General features: G+C 45.0%; 1 protein-coding gene across 1 annotated transcript in view; it reads right to left on the reverse strand.

Moving 5' to 3' along the window:
• Positions 1–1,364: 1,364 nt before the first annotated feature.
• The window catches only part of mrps5 (mitochondrial ribosomal protein S5), a 22,533-nt gene continuing 6,529 nt past the window's right edge, over positions 1,365–17,368 (reverse strand). Inside the window, exons 6-11 of the mRNA XM_053237769.1 lie at positions 7,464–7,554; positions 7,190–7,236; positions 5,723–5,780; positions 5,488–5,550; positions 3,867–4,003; positions 1,365–1,776 (exon numbers count right to left, since the gene is read on the reverse strand). Coding sequence (XP_053093744.1) covers positions 1,552–1,776; positions 3,867–4,003; positions 5,488–5,550; positions 5,723–5,780; positions 7,190–7,236; positions 7,464–7,554 — 621 coding nt within the window. The 3' untranslated portion in view covers positions 1,365–1,551. The remainder of the gene's footprint in view (positions 1,777–3,866; positions 4,004–5,487; positions 5,551–5,722; positions 5,781–7,189; positions 7,237–7,463; positions 7,555–17,368) is intronic.

The raw sequence follows: 17,368 nt of genomic DNA on the forward strand, positions 1-17,368 counted from the left end.
AAAGGAAGGGGAAAGGAAGGGAAAATGAAGGGGAAAGGAAGGGGATAGGAAGGGGAAAGGAAGGGGATAGGAAGGGGAAAGGAAGGGGATAGGAAGGGAAAGGAAGGGGAAAGGGATAGGAAGGGGAAAGGAAGGGGATAGGAAGGGGAAAGGAAGGGAAAAGGAAGGGGAAAGGAAGGGAAAATGAAGGGGAAAGGAAGGGGATAGGAAGGGGAAAGGAAGGGGAAAGGAAGGGGATAGGAAGGGGAAAGGAAGGGGATAGGAAGGGGAAAGGAAGGGGAAAGGAAGGGGATAGGAAGGGAAAGGAAGGGGATAGGAAGGGGAAAGGAAGGGGATAGGAAGGGGATAGGAAGGGGAAAGGAAGGGGAAAGGAAGGGAAAGGAAGGGGATAGGAAGGGGAAAGGAAGGGGAAAGGAAGGGGATAGGAAGGGGAAAGGAAGGGGAAAGGAAGGGGAAAGGAAGGGGATAGGAAGGGGAAAGGAAGGGGAAAGGAAGGGAAAGGGAAGGGAAAAGGAAGGGAAAGGGAAGGGGAAAGGAAGGGGAAAGGAAGGGGATAGGAAGGGGAAAGGAAGGGAAAGGGAAGGGGATAGGAAGGGGAAAGGGAAGGGGAAAGGAAGGGGAAAGGAAGGGGAAAGGAAGGGAAAGGAAGGGGAAAGGGAAGGGAAAAGGAAGGGGAAAGGGAAGGGGAAAGGAAGGGAAAGAAAGGGAAAAGGAAGGGGAAAGGAAGGGAAAGCGTGATCTCAGTGACTGAGGCAGGGTTGTTGGTTTGAGTTTTTCAGAAACTGCTGGGAATCTTCTGGGAATTTCACACAGCAGAGTTTACACAGAATGGTGTGAAAAACTAAACACATCCAGGGAGCTGCAGTGAACTCGCTGATGAGAGGGTCAGAGGAGAACAGACAGACTGGATCCATCTGACAGGAAGGCTACAGTAACACACATAACCACTCTGTACAACCGTGGTGAGCAGAAAAGCATCTCAACACGCTGAACCTTCAGGTGGATGAGCTTCAGCAGCAGAACAACACATCAGGCTGCACTCCTGAAGAGTGGAAAAAGACCAGGAAGTGTTTTTTTTTTCTAATTAAACTTCCTGTAACACTACAAACTGTGGAAAGATTCGATGGGGGTGAAAACTTATGCACAGCATTGACAAAAAAAATTAGTCATCTGATCAATTGTACACATTTAACACTTATTTGTGTATCAATTAAAATTTTAAACTATTTTAATATCTATTATTATTATATAAAGCCACTGGCGGTGTGTTAAGATTAATTTTTATAATTATTATTTTTATTATTTAATTGTATAAATGTCTAAAACATGGACATCTGATTGAATAAAAACTCCAACAACAGAAATATTTTCTGAAACATTTATTAATCTTTAACAATAAGAGTAATTATAAACACGGTGTAGGCGGATCTCTTGGTTCTGACCCGCGCCGAGAGCCGGGTCTGTGCTCAGAACTTTGCTGTTTGTGTTCTCTGCACTTCTCCCAGCGTGTTACTCGCTCTCGGAGTTCAGAGTGTTTTTAAGTGAAACTTATCACCAGATGGTTCTCTTGACGCCGGCCCACACCGAGCGCTTCATGCCCTGCGCCAGCTGAACGTCGGCCCAGTGCAGCTTCGTGTTCGGAACGTCGTCCTCCACTTCCGGATCGCTCCGGGCTCCGAGCTGCGGCCGCGCCACCACCACGGGCAGCGGACCTCGCTCCTCGCTAAACTCCACCACGTTCAGCTGCTTCCTGTCGGCCAGCGACTGGTGCGTCTCCTACACACACACACACACACACACACACACACACACACACACACACGGCTCACATTACACACTGCACCTTTACATTACACACTCCCCCTCGTTCTCCACCTGGTGTACCGTAAACACTGCGATTACACCAAAGAGTGAAAAGTGGGCGGAGACACAGTTTATCTTTATGCAAATGAGATTTTGTGAAGTCATTTCACTTTTTAATACAGCAACAGACAACTTTAACAATTTTTTTTTCATTTCATGTCTTTTTATTCTTTTTCTCGTGTTATTTCTTAATGATTTGTGAGGAAAAATAATCAGCGACGTGGTGTGTGATGAAGCGGAGTTACTCAGCATCCTCAAGCGGATTCATATCACTTTATAAGAATATTTTTTTTTCTTTTTATAAGAATATCACTTTCTTGTGAAGCACTTTGAGCCGCAGTTTGTGTACAAATATTATTATTATTATTATTATTTACATGGACCCCAGAGCCCAAAATAACCAACACACACACACACACACACAGCCGGGACTGAAAACAAATTGTTTCCGTAAAGTTCTTGTTTGAGTGACACACTGAAACCGGAACCGTCAGCTGATTTCAGTCGAGCCACAGCTGAGATGACAGAGACTGAACATCTCCTTCATTCAGACACAAATGAGACGCCGCTAACGAGGCGACGGTAACGAGGCGACGGTAACGAGGCTGATTGATGATGACGAGGACACTCAGCTTCCTGTTTGCGTATTTTCAGCTCTCGGGCTGAGCGCACGCTGAAGCGGCTGTCTGAAACGCCAGCATGATTAACGTTATCTACACAAACACGCCAGCTGAATTAACACGAACAACAAAACCAGGAATAAAGAGGAGAAGAAGACAAGAACAATAAGAGAAGAAAGAAACAGTTGAGAGAAAAAGAGAAAGAAAGAACGGAGGAGAGAACGGAAGAGGAAAAGGAAATATAAAGGAATAGAAATTCACAGTTTTGGTGCATGAACACTTCAGAGCGTTTCTTCACATCAGTCCTCGTTATTACGCTTTCAGTAAAGCAGAGATTCACACCTCTTTTACAATGTCTTTATAGTCAGCTGTAAATTACTCAGCGCATTCACAGCACTTTTACATTCAGCCACGAGCACAAAACTCCATAATCTCATAAATGACAAAATGGCGACCAAACAGTGAAAGAGCTCCTCATGAGTGCGGCGTGTAGTAACGCAGCTCAGCCACTGCAGCGCATCGCTAACAGACACACACGCCTCCTTTTACAGGGTGCCATTACTTTTGTCCTGATTGAACAGCTAATTCTTATTCATTCAATTATCCGATCTGAAGATGATGAGTCGAGTGTCACGCAGATACACACACACAGATACACACACACACACACTCACACTCACACACTCACTCGCACACACACACACACACACACACACTCGCACACACTCGCACACACACTCGCACACACACTCGCACACGCACACACTCGCACACACTCGCACACACTCGCACACACTCGCACACACTCGCTCTCGCACACACTCTCACACACACTCTCACACACACTCTCACACACACTCGCGCACACACTCGCGCACACACTCGCACACACTCGCACACACTCGCGCACACTCGCGCACACTCGCGCACACTCACACTCACTCGCACACACACACTCGCACACACTCGCACACTCGCACACTCGCACACTCGCACACTCACACACACGCACACACGCACACACACACACTCACACACACTCACACACACTCACACACACTCACACACACTCACACACACTCACACACACTCACACACGCACACTCACACACACTCACACACACTCACACACACTCACACACGCACACTCACACACACTCACACACACTCGCGCACACTCGGGAGCGAGACGCAGGATACGAGCGATTGTCCTGAAGAACCGGATGTTCACCGACTCCACGCTTCCGTGTGTAAACACTCCTGAGGAACATTTCCGCAGGAATTTGTCATAATCGTGATAAACGAGGATCAGTGTGTGTTAACTGGCATCGTGTCAATCTCAGTGATTGGCTAATGCTGTTTCCATGGTGATGAAGGTCTCACCTGATTGGCCAGGCCCTGGAAGAGTGCGCGGGTGATGTTGAGCAGATTCACTGATCCCTCCACTTTAGCGTACATGTCCTTAATCCCGATCAGCTTACACAGAGTTATTACAGCCCTGTGACAGTGCAGCCCGTATCCTACACACACACACACACACACACACGCAACACACACAAACACACACGCACACACACACACATGCGCACACGCACACATGCGCACACGCACACGCACACACACACACACACACACACACACACGCACACACACACACGCACACACACACAAACACAAACACGCACACACACGCACACACAATACACACAACACACACACACACACGCACACAAACACACACACACACGCAACGCACCACACACACGCACCACACACACGCACCACACACACGCAACACACACACGCAACACACACACACCACACACGCACGCACACAACACACACACACACACAAACACACACACACACACACACACGCACACACACACACACGCACACACACACACACGCACACACACACACGCACACACGCACAAACACACACAAACACACACACACGCACACACAATACACACAACACACACACACACACAAAACACACACAAACACACACACACACGCAACACACACACACACACACGCACCACACACACGCAACACACACACACACCACACACGCACGCACACAACACACGCACACACACACCACACACACACCACACGCACACCACACGCACGCACACGCACACCACACGCACACACACACACCACACGCACACAACACACACACACCACACACACCACACGCACACACGCACCACACACACAGACGCGCACACACAGACACACGCACACACGCACCACACACACAGACGCGCACACACACACACAACACACACGCACCACACACACAGACGCGCAACACACACACACAAACATGCACGCAACACGCACACACAGACACACACGCACAAAATGAAAGAAGTATCTGCTCAGTTTGTGGCACTCAAAGTTTATTTTCAATTTAAATTTTATTTCTTTTACATTAAAAAGTTATCATTTTTTCAGCAATTATTTTGTATTGATTAAATTCTATTGCATTTTTATCTGAAAATTATAAGTGATAATTTAAAATGAAACTTAAAAATGCAATTTTTACAAAAAAAACTAACATTAAATAACTAACTTTATGTATATTCTATTTCAGATTATTAATATAGAAGTTATTATCTATTATTATTAATTCTATTTGCTCTGCAATGCATTTTTATAACGGCTATGAAGAAATACAAATGTTAAAAAATCTATTATTATTATTATTATTATTATTATTATTATTATTATTATTATTATTATTGTTGTTGTTGTTGTTGTTTTGTTTAGCAGCATTTTAGCCAAATGGTTCAGTTTGTCATGTGCTTTTTATTTTTATATCCACGGTGATGAACAGAACGTTATATAAATAAAATGTCGAAACAAATTCATTATTATTAATAATATACACAAGTATTTTGTTTGATTGCATTACGAGACATTTAACAACAACAACAACAACAACAACAATAATAATAATAAGAAGAAGAACAATTAGACTTTTTTTTACCTTTATTCTGTTTTTTCATGCGCAGTGTGGTTCTCTTGAAGGTCGACTCGACGTCGTGATAAACTACAACACGAGGAAAACAAACAGTTTTACACACACTCACACACACACACACACACACACAGGTCACAGAGTGTACACAAACACACCTCACTGTAAACAGCCAAGTCATCTCATGTTACTTACACACACACACACACACACACACACACACACACACACACACACGACTTACTGGTGTGGTCGTTGTATCTCTCGATGTAGTAGAGGTAGTGCATCGCTCTGTTCTTGGCCTGAAAATAACAAAAGATTTCTATATAAATAACAGAATCCTGCGCTCTGATTGGCTGAAAGGCGTTCCTTTCACGTTCCTTTCACGTTCTGTTCACGTTCCTTTCACGTTCTGTTCACGTTCTGTTCACGTTCCTTTCACGTTCTGTTCACGTTCTGTTCATGGATCAGTGTTAGCTGAATAAATGAACACTGAGTGATCTATACTCAGCTACAGGAAGTAAAACGTTAACTTTTTAACACTATCTGTTGATTAACAGCAGTAATCGAGGCTCTGAATGAGAACAGGATGTTTCTACAGGAAAAAGAGTTAAGAGTTAACAGAAATGATTAAAGTGTATGTGCTTTTACATAATAACGTTTATTACACTGATTATAATACAGTCCCAGTTTATTGGATAGCAGCTGCTGTGATGAGAAACAGGATCAGCCAATCAGGATGCTGCGTTTAGCCTGATAGCTGCAGTATAAGCACAGAGATGTGGAGGTGAGAGCGGGTGAGAGTTCACCGCAAAAGAAAAGAAAGCTCAGGGTTTATAATATAACGCATACGGTTTTATTAACGTTATTTTAATGTTTCAGTGTCATTAATGGGTTTCATGGCTGTGTTATTAATATGGAAAGATCGCGCTTTAAATGATTAAATAACAAATTAGTGTCATTAGCGCTGCTCACCTGAAATGCACGAGCACATCACACTCACCTACAGTCACGAGAAAAAGAAAGTACACCCCCTTTTTTTCTTTAGAGTTTTTCTTTATCAGGGCCTAGATAACAACTGTGACCCTCAGCAACTTCGATAAACCTTCCGTGGGGAAAAAATGACCACGTACTGAAATCTGGTGTGTTTTTGTTGTAACCTGAGCTTTAGGCCCTGATAAATAAAAACATAATTGAAGGAGGGTGTAGTTTCTTTTTTAACTGTAGAGATCAGGAAAACAAATGTGATTTTATTTTGTGTATTTCCTCTTCCCTCTGAAATCAGTTTGTGGTTAATTCACCGCCAGCTCGACGCGCTCCTGAGTGTGAGCTTAGACGTGAGTGCGACTTGCATCAAGCGCAGCACACAGGCGTTGATTTAAAGCTGCGGTTCTGCGAGAGACGTGAGCTCAGTTCCGCTGGCTACGCTACGGGGCTGATGTGAATTGTGGAGATGTGAGAGTGTTGAGCAGCAGTGTTTCTGTATTACTTCCTGAAAGAGCCGAATGAAACGAATGAAACTGAGATTACACTGCTGAAGCTTCACTTCACACTTATTTTCTCATTATATAACCATCTAATGTGGCTAGATTCATAACTGTTACTGCGTGTGTGTGAGTGTGTGTGTGTATGTGTGTGTGTGTGTGAGAGTGTGTGTGTGTGTGTGTGTGTGTGTGTGTGTGTGTGTGTGAGAGAGAGAGAGAGAACTCACCTTCCTCAGGGCTGTGGTTCTGTCTGTGGCCTTTCCCAAAGCAAAGCCTGCAAACACAACAGCATGTTAAACACACACACACACACACACACACACACACACACACACACACACACACACACACAGAGAGAGAGAGAGAGAGAGAGAGAGAGAGAGAGAGAGAGAGAGAGAGAGAGAGAGAGAGACAGAGGCACACAGAGAGAAAAAACTAAGACATTATTATTATTAAAGACAGACAGACAGACAGGTCAATCTCCAGTGTGTTATCACTCACCTGCAGCTCCGTTACTGTTGCCCACGGCAACAAGGGCACTGATCGACCTTTTCCTGCCCTCTTTGGCTGTCATGTTGAACACACTCTTTACCTGTCAGTCAAAATAAACAAACACACACACACACACACACACGCAGGGCGTAAAGATAAGGTTAACTCCAGTGAAGAGTTTATATGATGTAATACTGACTCATTACCACCAGGGGGCAGTGTGACTCCACTAAGTGCCCTGAGTGAACTGCAGCACGTGAGCTCAGATACTGCAGTGTCTCTCTCTCTCTCACTCTCTCTCTCACACACACACACACACACACACACACACACATATACACACTCCCTCTCATACACACACACACACATATACACACTCTCTCTCATACACACACACACACACACTCTCTCTCTCTCTCTCTCTCACTCTCACACACACACACACACACACACACACAAATATACACACTCCCTCTCTCATTACATTTAAAATAATAATAATAATAATAATAATAATTTTTAAACATGGTATCTTTCTACAATATTCTGAAGTTGATTTCCATACCCATAGAGAAAGACAGAGAAAATCTGTGTGTGTGTGTGTGTGTGAGAAAGAGAGAGTGTGTGTATGTGTGTGTGTGTGTGAGAAAGAGAGAGTGAGTGTGTGTGTGTGTGTGTGTGTGTGTGTGTGAGAAAGTGTTAGAGAGCAAGACATGAATCAATAGCAGTCTCTCTCCATGCATTATTAAATACCTGCGTGAGTGACTGATATTACGGCCGTTACATTCATCTGTGTGTGTGTGTGTGTGTGTGTGTGTGTGTGTGCACGTGTGTGTGTGCGCGCACGTGTGTGTGTGTTCATTCATAATAAAACCACAGAGAATTGTTCAGCTCTGTGATCACTCCCCCAAACCCCCCTCATGGTCATCCCTCATCGCCTTTCGTTCATTTCCTCTTTCCACGTTTCCTCATTCTGTCCGTTCCGAAACACTCGTTTCTCCATCTCCTCCTTTTTCTCATTCCAGAGTTCTCTCTATCTCAGTTCTGGTCCTTCCTACAGCTGTGAACATCTCTCCCCTTTTATTTGTTCCTCTTGATCCAAATCAGCTGGCTCTTCCACTAACCCTGACCCTGCCTCCAACCCTCTTCCATTCCATTCCAATTTTATTTACCATGTTTCCCTCTTTCCCGTCTCTTTATCCTTTAATCTGTTCTTTTCTCCCCCCGTCTTTTCTCTTCCTCGTGTCTGACCTCAGAGACCTTGTATGTATTTTCCTCTGTGCTGTCAGACATCAGAAGTGAGTAGATGGAGACGGACAGAGTGCAGAGTACCGAGTTCTCACACCCTTGGCAAGGGGAACGTGTTGAGCTCTGATGGCACCACACACACACACACACACACACACACACACACACACACACACACACACACACACACACACTGAGTTAAAATGTCAGTCTGTAAAGTTTCTAATTTGAGTGGATGATGTAACAGGACCAGCAGCACCAGTAACGCTTTAAACTGCCCAAAATATCGCTTCATTACGAATTCTTCAGGAAGCCTGACTACTTACTGATTTCTGAGAAAATTTAAAGATAACTTGTTTAACATTATGGGCCATTTTTATTTATTCTGCTTAGCAGATCCCAAAAATAGCAGCTAGTAATGCAGAGTTACAGCAAAACAAAAACTGTGTACACCCACATGACCCAAAGACTACACACGACCCGAACGCTCCGCGACCCGGACGCTCCGCACGACCCGGACGCTCCGCACGACCCGGACGCTCCGCACGACCCGGACGCTCCGCACGACCCGGACGCTCCGCACGACCCGAACGCTCCGCACGACCCGAACGCTCCACGACCCGGACGCTCCGCACGACCCGGACGCTCCACACATACAGATGGACTTCATGGAAGAACAATGAGAAGAATAACATTATTGAAGCAAAAATCCTGTTGGGAGTCTCAGTAAACGTTGTTCTCAGAGCTGTTCTCTGTTCTCTAGTCTGATGAGAAGAAAACTAAATTTTTGGGCTTGGCACAAAGCGCTATGTTTGGTGTAAACCCAACACTAAGAACACCAACACGATGAAGCATGGTGGTGGCAGCATCGTGTGAAACTGCTTTTCTTCAGCAGGGAAAATTAGCCTGGCTTGAGGGCGAGACGGATGGAGACAATTACAGGACAATTCAGGAAGAAAACCTGTTCCAGTCCAAGAGAGACTTGAGACTGGGGGCGGAGCTTAATGACCCTGAGCACATTGCGGAAGCTACGCTGGAGAACCTGAGAGTGTTTTTATTGCATGTGTGTAAATCAAACAGAAAAAAGGCCATTGAAGTCCCTTTCAGTTCCACATTCGAACACTACAAAATGTGGAGAAGTCCAAGGGGGTGAATATTTATAGTAATGGCACATGCAATTATTTTTTTCTGTCTGACGATATTCCATTAATACACATTATTTTATAGACGCATTTATTATCCACAGTATTGCACTACAAAGTCTCAGATTACTAAGTAACTAGCTAATTATTTAGTTATTCATTATTATTACATAACTAATTAATAAAATTCCCTCATTCTCTGATGCTAAAGTTTCTGAAGTTCATCACGTCACAGTAATATGAAGGGTTTCTGAAAGTCTTACTAACGCCGCTCTTCAGGGATCAATTCTGGATCCAAAGCCTTTTTTTTGTTTTTTTTAAATGAACTTCACTTTAAAAAAATGGTTTCAGATTAAAACAAGTAGAAACTGACGCCAACGGCGTGGACGAGGACGCCTCCGCCACCAAGTCTGGTCCTAATGTAATGTAATGCAAACCCTGAAAATAATCTTCAAACAGGAAGAAAGCTATTGAAGAAAAACTATTTCAGACATTTGACCTTGCTGTGACCTTGCGGTGACCTTGCGGTGACCTTGACCTTGCTTGGATCAGTTCCAACATCTCGTCAGTTCATCTGCCGGTTTCAATGCTTATTATTTTCACAGGCAGAAACATGACAGTGAGCTCTAAAGAGGCTGGATTTCAAAGATCCATCACCTTCAGTAGGAAATTAGCATAAATTATTCATTAAATAATTAATAAATTTCCCCCAACATCCAGACTAACCAGGAAATATTGTTTTTATTGTTTTTATGTGTATGTAAATTATTACCTGTGGAACAGAACACTAATTTATATTAATGATTTCAAAGTCATAAAGTAAACAGCGTGGGAGTTGAGAAGCATGCGCGCGCACACACACACACACACACACACACACACACACACACACACACACACACACACACACACACACACACACAGTACTGTTAAACACACTCAAAACACACACACACACAAACACACACACACACACACAAAACATCTGCTTATTAGCCTGGGCTGTGTCATTATCCAATCCCGCCGTTCGTTATCTTAACACGTAATTATCATTTTAATAAAACAGAACACACTTCACACGACTCCAGAGGCAAAAAGAGACTCTTAAGCTCAGTGTGTGTGTGTGTGTGTGTGTGCGTGTGTGCGTGTGTGTGCGTGTGCATGTGTGTGTGCACGCGTGTGGTTAAACACACAGCATGCAGAGCTAATGCAGATTTCCACTAAATTACATATTATTCCCAGCAGCACTCCTCTGAGATCCAGTGTAGGTCCAGCGCTATTCTGCTAACCGCTAATTCACTTTCCCATAAAAACGACATCTAAACTGTTACCATGATAATCTTAAGGTCAAAGGTTAATCAGTGTATTACTTTATTGTAAAATGTGCTTTCTTTCTTCATGATTAGTGGATATTGAGATGACTTAGTACTGATTGGTGGCCAGATGTAACGTTAATATCAGCTTTATTTCATTTATCGTAATGAATACGGCTCATAGTGTCCGGGTCCAAACCCATTACTGAAGAGTGCAGCACAATTTTAATTTAACGAATGGCAGAATTTGAGTGAAGGGAAGAAGGGAGGGAGAGAGGGAGAGATGGATAGATAAATGGAGAGAATAAAGCGAGTGAGACTCCTCTTGCATGGTAATTAAGTTGGTCCAGTCGTTAAGCTGCTGTCTTTGTGTTTTATTGCAGTTGCTGTTTCTGTCTTTACTGCAGAGGCTCGTAGAGAAAAGAACAGTAATGCAGATCTACTGCTTCCATTCACGCAAAAACACAAAAAAACTAGTTTGCCCTGAAGCACTACGATCAATTTAAAAGAGAATGCAAAGCAAGAAACTTAATTGCGGAGGCTAATTAGGCAAGCAATAGAACAGAGTTCCTGGGGAGGAGGAGAGCGAGGGAATGGAGGAAGTTGAGCAAGACTGCAGGGACAAGCTATTCATAGCTAAAAGTGGAAACTCTCTCTGTCTCTGTGTGCGTGCGTGTGTGTGTGTGTGTGTGTGTGTGTGTGTGTGTGTGTGTGTGTGTACATACGTACAATAGAACCCAAAAAGTCTGCATGGACTGCCAACAACTTTGTTTTATCCGATCAGGTAACAAAAGTGGACACATGATTTGGCCCAGTTGATCCTTTTTAATCAAGAAAATCAGAATCAGGAAACATTCTATAAAATTAAAATTTAAAAATACACTCATTATATTTATACTGATATAAGCAAATCATCTGTGAGTCCCCAAGAAGAAGCTGACCCGCGGTTCCAGGAAAAAGATCTACCTCAATCCTGAGGAAGAGGCTGACCTCGGTCCCAAGACGGGTTTGAACTCAGTCCCCAGGAAAAGGAGTGAAACTCAAACCCAAGGACGGAGCTGACGTGGGTCCCAGGAAAAGGCTGACCAGTAGACCTTGGTTCCTGGAATGGGGAGGGTTGTTTGCCCGAAGTTTTGGGCCAGAAATGACGCTGATTTTAGCCCGAGAAAGAGTCAGCTGCCTTTAGTCAGAAAAGTCAAACAATCAGCAGACAGTAGGCCTCATAGGAGCATAGCTTCAGCTGTCAGAAGAGGCAGAGCTTAGACCTCGAAGAAACCCCAGAGATTTTATGCTTTAGAAGACACATGAAGAGGATGAGGCAAGCTTCAGGCTAAGGAAAAACAACTTTTAGTCTGGATTTACCTTCAGACCAATAAAGAGGTAGAACCTCACAGCCTGGACCCTCACAGACTGCAGACCCCAGAAGTTGCAGACTTTAGAGGAAGTTTTATGCCCAGTCAAGATGCAGACTGAAGGAGGCAGACTTTCTCTTTAGAGGAAAAGTCTGTGGAGAAAAACATCTCTCTCTCTCTCTCTCTCTCTCTCTCACTAGCTGTCCAACTCTAACTCTTTATTTCTTCCTCTCAGTCCGTCTCTCAGTCTCTCAGTGTTGGCAGTAAACTCTGTGTCCTTGGCAAAGCATCTACAGCTTCCTGGAAGCCTCTGATTTAATTAATGCACCTTTATAAGTGGACAGGAGTTCTAACCAGCACTTTGTCACTTACTTTAAATGTGTGTGTGTGTGTGTGTGTGTGTGTGTGTGTGTGTGTGTGTGTGAGAGAGAGAGAGAGAGAGATTATAACACTGTATGAGATTTTATTATTACTGACATTTAAAATGACGAGGCTCCTGAATCATCATCTCACGTCCTCCAACGTTACGTGCCTTTCCTTCAAAGGTGTGCCACACACACACACACACACACACACTCAGACACACACACACACTTGTATGTGACTGATCCAAGATGGCGGCGCGGCAATAGCACACAGCGGCCGCTCCGTATCCAAAATGGTGCTATTTTTGTTCTTAGCCCGACTTTTTAATGGCACACGGACATTGGAGCAACCGGTGTTCGTGTCTACCATTGCCAGACACTAATAAAGTACAGAAACCATGCAACAAATGTCCTGCTTGATGATTTGCTGGAGAAGCTACATGATCTCAGCTTGCTGCCCTTGGGGTCGCCTGATGCTAGTGGCCGGGAGAGGGGACGTCGTAAACAGCGTGCGAGGAAGCAGAAGTGTGGCAAGAGGGCGGGGGTTCGTGCTAGGCTAATAACAAACCCTAGCCGGCCGGCTCTCCTGTCCATCCTGCTCTCCAATGTCTGCTCCCTGGACAATAAACAGGACTACATCCGACTCCAGCAAACTACGCGGCATGAGTTTAGAGACTGTTGCTTCTCTGTTTTCACGGAAACGTGGCTCAGCGGAGTTCCGGACGCTGCCATTCAGCTAGACGGGTTAGCCTCGTTTCATGCCGACAGAAACACAGCTCTGTGCAGTAAGGCTCACGGCGACGGCTTGTGTGTTTACATCAACACGGAATGGTGCAAGAACTCGGTGCTGGTTCTTAGCTACTGCTCATCGCTGGTGGAGTTTGTGACTGCTAGATGCAGACCATTTTATTTACCACAGGAATTAACGACTGTCCTCATAATCGGAGTGTACATTCCCCCCAGCGCTAATGCTCACTCTGTGAGCTCACTCTGAGAACTGTATGGGGCTATTAGCGAGCTGCAGAATTCACACCCTGACAGACTGTTTATTGTTGCCGGAGATTTCAACCATGCAAATCTCAAGTCAGTGCTCCCTAAATTCCATCAGCATGTGGACTTTGCAACGAGAGGGAAGAACACGCTGGATCTTGTTTACACAAACATCCCCGGCGCGTACCGTGCGGAGCCCCGCCCCCACCTCGGCTACTCAGACCACATCTCTGTTATGCTAATCCCAGCATACAGACCGCTAGTCAGACGCTCCAAACCGGTTCTGAAGCAGGTGAGAACCTGACCAGCAGGAGCCATCTCTGCTCTTCAGGACTGTTTTGAACACACTGACTGGCACACGTTCAGGGAAGCGGCAACTGACGGCGACTTCAACAATGTGGAGGAATACGCGACATTAGTGACCAGCTATATCAGCAAATGTATTGATGACGTCACCGCCTCCAAGACCATCACCTCACGCTCCAACCAGAAGCCGTGGATGACTGCAGAGGTGCGTGCGCTACTGAAGACCCGAGACTCTGCCTTCAGAACAGGCGACAAGGCGGCCCCAAGAACAGCGAGGGCCAAACTGTCCCGGACCATTAGAGAGGCAAAGCGCACACACACTCAGAGAATCCACAACCACTTCAAGACCAGCAGAGACACGCGGCACATGTGGCAGGGCATCCAGGCCATCACCAACTACAGGACAACATCAGAATGCCGGACCAGACATCATTCCTGGCAGAGTGCTCAGAGGATGTGCAGACCAGCTGGCGGATGTTCTCACTTACACCTTCAACACCTCCCTGAGCAGCGTCGTCATTCCGACGTGCTTCAAGGTCACCACCATCGTCCCCGTGCCAAAGAAGTCTTCAGTGTCCTGCCTCAATGACTACCGTCCCGTTGCACTTACACCCATCATCATGAAGTGCTTCGAGAGGCTCGTCATGAGGCACATCAAGACCCTGCTGCCCCCCTCACTGGACCCCCTGCAATTCGCTTACCGCCCCAACCGCTCAACAGATGACGCCATCACCACCACCCTCCATCTGGCCCTCACCCACCTGGACAATAAAGACACTTATGTTAGAATGCTGTTCTTAGACTTCAGTTCAGCATTCAACACAATCATTCCTCAGCACTTGATCGGAAAGCTGAACCTGCTGGGCCTGAACACCTCCCTCTGCAACTGGATCTAACGGACTGGTGCAGAGTCAACAACCTGTCTCTAAATGTAGACAAAACTAAAGAGATGGTTGTTGACTTCAGAAGAGCACAGAGAGACCACTCTCTGCTCAACATCGACGGCTCCTCCGTGGAGATCGTCAAGAGCACCAAATTTCTTGTTCACCTGGCGGAGAACCTCACCTGGTCGCTCAACATCAGTTCCATAACTAAGAAAGCCCAGCAGCGCCTGTACTTTCTGAGAAGGCTGAGGAAATCACATCTCCCACCCCACATCCTCACCATGTTCTACAGAGGGACATCGAGAGCATCCTGAGCAGCTGCATCACTGCATGGTTTGGGAATTGCACCGTTTCGGATCGCAAGACCCTGCAGCGGATAGTGAGGACAGCTGAGAAGATCATCGGGGTCTCTCTTCCCTCCATCACGGACATTCACATCTCACGCTGCATCCGCAAAGCCACCAGCATTGTGGACGACCCCAAACACACCCCACACACCCCTCACACACACCCCTCACACACCCCTCACACACCTCACACACACACCACACTCTTCACCCTCCTGCCGTCTGGTAAACAGTACCGAAGCATTCGGGCCTCACGACCAGACTGTGCAACAGTTTCTTCCCCCGAACCATCAGACTCCTCAATACTCAGAAACTGGACTGACACCACACACACACACACACACACACACACACACACACACACACTCAGCTGAACACCATTCCACTCCCTTTGCAATTTTTACACATCTCTGTATTTACTACATACATTTTTTTGCTGCTACAGTATTTATAAAAAAATTGTATATCATTTCTTATCATTATTATAGTCTCTATCTGGCTGCTTCCCCAATAACTGCTATGCCCATATATGGTATTAGTTTATCTGCTGAATACTATGTCATAGTATGTTTACATTTACAGCAATTTATTATATTGTTATTCTTTTGCACTTTTGTTATATCTGACACTTTCACACTACAACTGTGTGCTGGTCGGCGCTGCACTGTCTCTTACTGTCTCTTACTGTCTCTTACTGTCCTGGTTCAGTAGTTATTGTAGTGTATTGTGCTGTTTTCATGTGCACTTTATGTAGTAGTGTGTAGAGTCTCTTGTAGTTCTGTGATGTTTATGTAGCTCCCTGGTGCTGGAGGAACGTTGTTTCATTCCACTGTGTACTAAACTAGCTGTATACGGCTGAAATGACAATAAAGCCACTTGACTGGACACACTCGCACTCACACACTCTCTCTCTCGCACACAAACACACACACACACACACACACGCTCTCACACACACAGAGACGTGGCCTCTGTACCCGTCAGTCTCAGTGAAGGAGGCGTGGCCTGTGGATTATTGTTAGTCTGATTTTTTACAGGAGATGAGAGTTCAGGGTTTAGAAGCAGAATAAACGGTAGCAGTCGTAATAAACACCTTCACTAAGCACCACAATGTGATTATCTTACTTCAGATTAGTCGCAGTGAAAGTGCTGGGCGAATGAAAGCACTAATTCCTGACAGAGCTTTTATTGAAATTGAAAAGCGTGTTGAAGAAAGGAGAAAGCACAAAGAGCAATCTGAGGAGAGAAAAAGGGAGGAACGGAGATAGGATCAGAAATAAAAGAGCAATAAAACGAGCTGAAATCGGCTATTTCGTCCGCAGACAGCGTGATTCAGGCACTTTTCAATCTGCACTTCACAAAATGGCCAATTGTTCCATTTCTGTCTCCTGCCTGTGGAATGAAATTTACCACTTTATCAGGCGGAATGTTTTGGCGCCCCTCTACCCCATCCATCAACCTGTGGATCAGCTACAGCCGTGGTGTTGTTGTTGGTGTTGTTGTTGGTGTTGTTGTTGTTGAGATAAACACTGTATTAAACACTATTACACACTGCTGCGCTGTTGTTCATCTTGTTGTTGGTCAGTTAGAGTCTAAAGCTCATCTTTTTTCAGGCACAGTGTGTGTTAAGAATAAAACACCACTCGAGAGCGAACAGGACTGGACCGAGTACTGCTCCCTGAAGCACTCCTGCAGTGTCACGGGGTGCCAATACTTCTGAAACAGGTGGGCTATAATCCGTAACTATACACATACGAAATGACTGCTATAAGAGAAGGAGCTGATCACAGAGTGTATTTCAGATATAAATTTTACACTTTTGAAATTATTTATTTTATTAAATGTAAGTTATATGTTTAATAAACGCACGAGTTATAAACTGTTTTCTCTCTTTTATCGTGTTATGATTTATATTATCTTAAATATGTGAGTGTGAAATAAACGTAAAATTCTTCCATAACATTTAC

This window comes from Pangasianodon hypophthalmus, chromosome 10 (genome assembly GCF_027358585.1).
Source record: "Pangasianodon hypophthalmus isolate fPanHyp1 chromosome 10, fPanHyp1.pri, whole genome shotgun sequence".
Classification (NCBI taxonomy): Eukaryota; Metazoa; Chordata; class Actinopteri; order Siluriformes; family Pangasiidae; genus Pangasianodon; species Pangasianodon hypophthalmus.